The sequence below is a fragment of the Oncorhynchus masou genome, chromosome 28, assembly GCF_036934945.1.
Source record: "Oncorhynchus masou masou isolate Uvic2021 chromosome 28, UVic_Omas_1.1, whole genome shotgun sequence".
Taxonomy (NCBI): Eukaryota; Metazoa; Chordata; class Actinopteri; order Salmoniformes; family Salmonidae; genus Oncorhynchus; species Oncorhynchus masou.
In genome coordinates this window covers 23,658,061-23,664,740 of record NC_088239.1, presented here as the reverse complement: position 1 = coordinate 23,664,740, position 6,680 = coordinate 23,658,061, and the positions used below count along the sequence as shown (strand labels likewise).

The 6,680-nt window shown below is 48.1% G+C and overlaps 1 protein-coding gene across 1 annotated transcript in view; it reads right to left on the bottom strand.

Moving 5' to 3' along the window:
* The window catches only part of prex2 (phosphatidylinositol-3,4,5-trisphosphate-dependent Rac exchange factor 2), a 221,707-nt gene that overhangs the window by 175,460 nt on the left and 39,567 nt on the right, over window positions 1–6,680 (bottom strand). Inside the window, 2 exon segments of the mRNA XM_064941020.1 lie at window positions 1,481–1,500; window positions 1,907–2,021. Coding sequence (XP_064797092.1) covers window positions 1,481–1,500; window positions 1,907–2,021 — 135 coding nt within the window.

Sequence of the window (6,680 nt, the reverse complement as noted above, 5' to 3'; positions counted from 1 at the left end):
GGTTGAGGGGAGGGGGTTAGGGGTTGGGGGGGGTAACCTACAGGGGTTGAGGGGAGGTTAGGGGGTAACCTATAGGGGGAGGTTGGGGGTAACCTACAGGGGTTGAGGGGAGGTTAGGGGGGGGTAACCTCCAGGGGTTGAGGGGGGTTATGGGGTAACCTACAGGGGTTGAGGGGAGGTTAGGGGGTAATCCCCAGGGGGGAGGGGTTGAGGGAGGTAACCTACACAGGGGGTTGAGGGGAGGTTAGGGGTAACCTACAGGGGTTGAGGGAGGTAGGGGTTGAGGGGAGGGGGGTAACCTACAGGGGGTTGAGTAGAGGGGTTATGGGGTAATCTCCAGGGGGTTGAGGGGAGGTTAGGTGGTAACCTACAGGGGTTGAGGGGAGGTTAGGGGGTAACCTACAGGGGTTGACGGGAGGTTAGGGGTAACCTACAGGGGAGGGGTAACCTACAGGGGTTGAGGGGAGACAGGAGGTAACCTACAGGGGTTGAGGGGAGGGGTTGAGGGGAGGTAGGGGAATCCTAGGGGTAACCTACAGGGGTTGAGTGGAGGTTAGGGGTAACCTACAGGGGTTGAGGGGAGGTTGAGGGGAGGGGTAACCTACAGGTGTTGAGGGAGGGGGGTAACCTACAGGGGTTGAGTGGAGGTTATGGGGTAACCTCCAGGGGTTGAGGGGAGGTTAGGGGTAACCTCCAGAGGGGGGTTGGGGGGAGGGGTGAGGGGAGATTAGGGGGGGTAACCTCCAGGGGTTGAGGGGGAGGGGGTAACCTCCAGGGGTTGAGGGGAGGTTAGGGGGTAATCCCCAGGGGTTGAGGGAAGGTTAGGGGGTAACCTCCAGGGGTTGAGGGGAGGTTGAGGGGAGGTTAGGGGGGTAACCTCCAGGGGTTGACCTACAGGGGGGGAGGTTAGGGGTAACCTACAGGGGGGTTGAGGGGAGGTTAGGGGGTAACCTCCAGGGGTTGAGGGGAGGTTAGGGGTAATCCCCAGGGGTTGAGGGGAGGTTAGAGACAGGGGTTAGGGGTAACCTACAGGGGTTGAGGGGAGGTTAGGGGGTAACCTACAGGGGTTGGGGGGTTGGGGGTAACCTACAGGGGTTGAGGGGAGGTTAGGGGGTAACCTACAGGGGTTGGGGGGGTAGGGGGGGAGGTAACCTCATTCTCTTTCGTTAATGGTTGTGAAATAGTGTTAAATTACATCCTTCTCACTACATAAAACACTGGACAGGCTTTCAGTCAGTGGGCCCTCCAGTAGAGAAAAGGTTGACTGGAGTTCTGGAGGTTAGGAGGGCAAGCCAAGGCTTTTAAGCCCAGAGTGGACTGGAGGTCAGGGGGTAACCCAAGTACTATGAGCCCAGGGTTGTATGGAGGTTATGAGGGTAACACGACCCTCACAGGGCTGATGCAAGCAGCCAGTAAGGTCCCGCCGAAGCTAAGACCATAAAACCTCCATTAAATCGCATTCAATTAAGACCACTCTAACCCCGCTGAGACACACACACCCTCTCCCTGCTGGGTTCAAAAACAACGCTCAATCATATAGAGCTCCCCTTCCACTTACAGCCGAGATGTGTGTACTTCTCATATGATCAACTACCAGAAATAGCCCTCTACAATACCACAACATGACTCTGCAGATGTATGTGGTTGAAGCTAATGTGTTTTTTTTTAGATAGAGTATCTTCCCGAAGGCGGACTCTGCTGTAGGTCCCAGGGTTTTTATAGAGTTCTTGTAACAGGAGTGAATATATGGAGTGATACGGTTGTGAAAGACTGGAGGGGTGAGAAGGAGTAGCATTACATTACCCATAAAGCCCAGAGGGATATGTGTATAGCATGGAGAACAACCTTAAACAGCACACACTGAGTGAAATGAGAGGCCGGAAAGATCACACACACACACACACACGGTTCCTCACCAGTAAGCATGTTCTGACGGTCCTGATTTTGTTGAGTTCCAGCAGTAATCTCTGAGCTTTCTCATGGTTCCCACAGTACTCATCATAGATCTGAAAACCACTCCTCTGGAGAGAGAAGATGAGAGAGGGATGAGAGAAAGACCGAGCGAGAGAGAGAAAGACAGAGAGACAGAGAGAAAGACAGAGACAGAGAAAGGGAGTGAGAGAGGACATGTTGCCCTATCCTGTCATCTATCTTGAAGCCACATGTATGCGTCGTGACGAACCCCTCTTCCCATGACTTCACATGCTCGTAACACCCCAGTCTTTCTCTCTGAGGGATACTGCACAGAGACATGGCCTATAAATCATCATTACTACCGAACAGCACAGTCTACACCTACTCAGATCAAACCTCAATGGGTTCTCATACTAAACCAAAATGAATGGAGGGCCACATCCTAACTTCAGATGAATGCGCATAAATAGATGCCTTATGGCAGGGGTACTCTTACACTACGAGGATCCTGGAGCCTGCTGGTTTTCTGTTCTACCTGATAATTCATTGCAAACAAGTAAATCAGAGGGGGACGATGAAAACATGCAGTGGAACTGGCTTCAAGGTCCTGAGTTGGGTTTCAGGCCCCATTGGCATCCTATTGCCTAAATAATCTTCAGATCGACGGCATAAATCAGACTAGAGGTCTTCACGGATCCACCTGTACCCGAATGCCTGAGACCCGGTCCGGGGACCAAGCGGGTCGGGATCCAGAATTCACAATTGTCACTGGTCTCAGGTATGTGTAATTTTAAACTGACTTATCACGAAGGGCTCGTACGGATCTGAACGCGACCCCTGCAGTAGAGCGAGAGAGACATTTTATCACTCCTGCTACCGCTCCTCACCAGAGTGGAGCGTGTAGCTTGTTGTTGACCAATCATAAGTCATCAAAGTGGCAAGAGGCTACAGTCATAGAGCCGTTCTCTGTGTGGAGCAAAAGTTAGGAGATGTCTAAAAAATCTAAATGGAAGACGAAATTAAAATGAAAGAATGAAAAAGTTTAAAGGAGAAGGATAGGTTACAACGACCAGGAGCGAACAGGTGGGCTGCTACTTAACATACTGAATTGTTGTTATGTGTAAACTGTAGGATGAGAAAGTACACGCACTGCAGCCTCAGTTCTGCAGGTTTTTTTTTATTATTTTTATTTTACCCCTTTTTCTCCCCAATTTAATTGTTGTAGTAGCTACTATCTTGTCTCATCGCTACAACTCCCGTACGGGCTCGGGAGAGACGAAGGTTGAAAGTCATGCGTCCTCCGATACACAACCCAACCAGCCGTACTGCTTCTTAACACAGCGCACATCCAACCCGGAAGCCAGCCGCACCAATGTGTTGGAGGGTGCACCGTGCACCTTGGTTAGCGCGCACTGCGCCCGGCCCGCCACAGGAGTTGCTGGTGCGCGATGAGACAAGGACATCCCTACCGACCAAGCCCTCCCTAACCCGGACGACGCTAGGCCAATCGTGCTTAGCCCCACGGACCTCCCGGTCGAGGCCGGTTACAACAGAGCCTGGGCGCGAACCCAGGGACTCTGATGGCACAGCTGGCGCTGCAGTACAGCGCCCTTAACCACTGCGCCACCCGGGAGGCCAGCTTCAGCAGGTTTGATGCAGTCAGGAGAGGTATGATGTAATCATGTTTGATGATAAACAACCTAACTATGACAGCTATTAGTTGACTAAAGCGCGAGTCGGCTTGGTTCCCAGGCACCAATGACGTGGATGTCGATAAAGACAGCCCTCCTGCACCCCTCTGATCCAGAGGTTAAATGCGGAAGACACATTTCAGTTGTACAACTGACTAGGTATCCCTCTTTCCCTTTCCCCTTGATTGCTGTCTCTTGTCTCTCCCTCCCTCCTCCCTGCTCACCCTGTGACTCGCTCACAGCAAGGCCCCTCCCCGCCTGCTAGAGCGGCACCTCTCTCCCTCCATCAGCTCCGGTTAATAAAAGTAGCTTAAAAAATATCTATTTTCTGCTGCTTCCCTCACCCAGATCGGACCCGGTCTAGATTCAACCAGGTCTATATGGAACGGGTCTAGTTATCTTTGGGTCCATTCGGAAGGGGTCTCTACATAAAGAAAAAAAATTGATGCATATCGGGTCCGGGTCAGAAAGCCCCAGGTCCATTTCGGAACGGGTCCAACTTTTTGGACTCGTGAAGCCCTCTTGTGCAGACCTCAAGAAAGGATTCGACCAATGGTGAGGATAGAACCAGCTTTGACAAGCAGGGTGTTAAGACCATGTTGAAATCAAAAACAGTTTTTCATAACTTATTCCATATTGGAACGATTTAGGGCTGAGATTCTACTATGAGAACCCACTCCCACTCAGATCCCACCAGGGTTTTCCCCTCAGCTGAAGTAGAGAGAGATTTCACAATTCCTCTCTTTCTAGGAACTCTATCTTACAGCAATATACCTCAATCACTGAGGAGAAAGAAAGTGAGTGAGAGAGACAGAGAGAATTTGTCTGGGGCTCGAAGGGAGAGAGAAGTCACCGAACAATGGACAAGGTTTCTTTGAAATAGGTGTAATAAGCTCCAGAGTGAGAACAGACCACAGTAGCCTCCCTGCTGGGTAGTCTGACATAAGATCATCAGCCATGGTCATGTGAGCGACCACAGAGTCATGTAGGTTAGACTCTAAATGACTGGACTTTCACAAAACAGCCATGAGGGTGATTTCTAAAGACCATTGCTTATACCATTGATACCACATGGGTTGAGTCTGTAATGGCACCCTATTCCCTATATAGAGAGTAGACCCAGAGAGCTCTGGTTAAAAGTGGTGCACTATATAGGGAACTGGGTGCCATTTGGAAGGTACACAGGGCCAGTAACCAAAAGGTGGCTGGTTCGAATCCCCAAGCCGACAACGTGAAAAAAATGTGCCGATGTGCCATTGAGCAAGGCGATAAACCCTAATTGCTCCTGTAAGTCGCTCTAATTGAATTAAATGTAAAACAAATACATATTTACAGTTGAAGTTGGAAGTTTACATACACCTTAGCCAAATACATTTAAACTCAGTTTTCACAATTCCACAACTTCACATTTAATCCAAGTAAAAATTCCCTGTCTTAGATCAGTTAGGATCACCACTTTATTTTAAGAATGTGAAATCTCAGAATAATAGTAGAGAGAATTATTTATTTCCGCTTATATTTCTTTCATCACATTCCCAGTGGGTCAGAGGTTTACATACACTCAATTAGTATTTGGTAGCATTGCCTTTAAATTGTTTAACTTCGGTCAAACGTTTCGGGTAGCCTTCCACAAGCTTCCCACAATAAGTTGGGTGAATGTTGGCCCATTCCTCCTAACAGAGCTGGTGTAACTGAGTCAGGTTTATAGGCCTCCTTGCTTGAACAAGCTTTTTCAATTCTGCCCACAAATGTTCTATAGGATTGAGGTCAGGGCTTTGTGATGGCAACTCCAATACCTTGACTTTATTGTCCTTAAGCCATTTTGCCTCAACTTTGGAAGTATGCTTGGGGTCATTGTCAATTTGGAAGACCCATTTGCGACCAAGCTTTAACTTATATATCCACATAATATATCCACATAATTTGCCTGCCTCATGATGCCATCTAGTTTGTGCACCCGTCCCTCCTGCAGCAAAGCACCCCCGCAACATGATGCTGCCACCCCCATGCTTCACGGTTGGGGTGGTGTTCTTCGGCTTGCAAGCCTCCCCTTTCTCCTCCAAACATAATAATGGTCATTATGGCCAAACAGTTCTATTTTTGTTTCATCAGACCAGAGGACATTTCTCCAAAAAGTACGATCTTTGTCCCCATGTGCAGTATGGTGGTTGTATGGTGGTTTTGGAGCAGTGGCTTCTTCCTTGCTGAGCGGCCTTTCAGGTTATGTCTATATAGGACTCGTTTTACTGTGGATATAGATATTTTGAACCTGTTTCCTCCAGTATCTTCACAAGGTCCTTTGCTGTTGTTCTGGGATTGATTTGCACTTTTCACACCAAAGTACGCGTCTCCTTCATGAGCAGTATGACGGCTGCGTGGTCCCATGGTGTTAATACTTGCGTACTATTGTTTGTACAGATGAATGTGGTACCTTCAGACGTTTGGAAATTGCTCCCAAGGATGAACCAGACTTGTGGAGGTCTACAATAATTTTAGGCTGAATTCTTTTGATTTTCCCATGATGTCAAGCAAAGAGGCACTGAGTTTGAAGGTAGGCCTTGAAATACATCCACAGGTAAACCTACAATTGGCTCAAATGATGTCACTATCAGAAGCTTCTAAAGCCATGACAGTTTTCTGGAATTTTCCAAGCTGGTTAAAGGCACAGTCAACTTAGTGTATGTAAACTTCTGACCCACTGGAATTGTGATACAGTGAATTATAAGTTAAATAATCTGTCTGTAAACTATTGTTGGAAAAATTACTTGTGTTATGCACAAAGTAGATGTCCTAACCGACTTGCACGAAACGATAGTTTGTTAACAAGAAATTTGTGGAGTAGTTGAAAAACAAGTTAATGACTCCAACCTAAGTGTATGTAAACTTCTGACTTCAACTGTAAATAAATGCAAAAACAGTTTGTCACCTGTTAAAACCCATCCCTGTCATGGTGTCACTTTGAGGAGAACTAGCTTTGGAGAAGACCTGTTACAGGTCCTTTGTAGAATATAGTAACCCACTGAGGAGAGGGTCAACATTCAGACATCTACTCTAGATTTACGGCCTACAGAAACC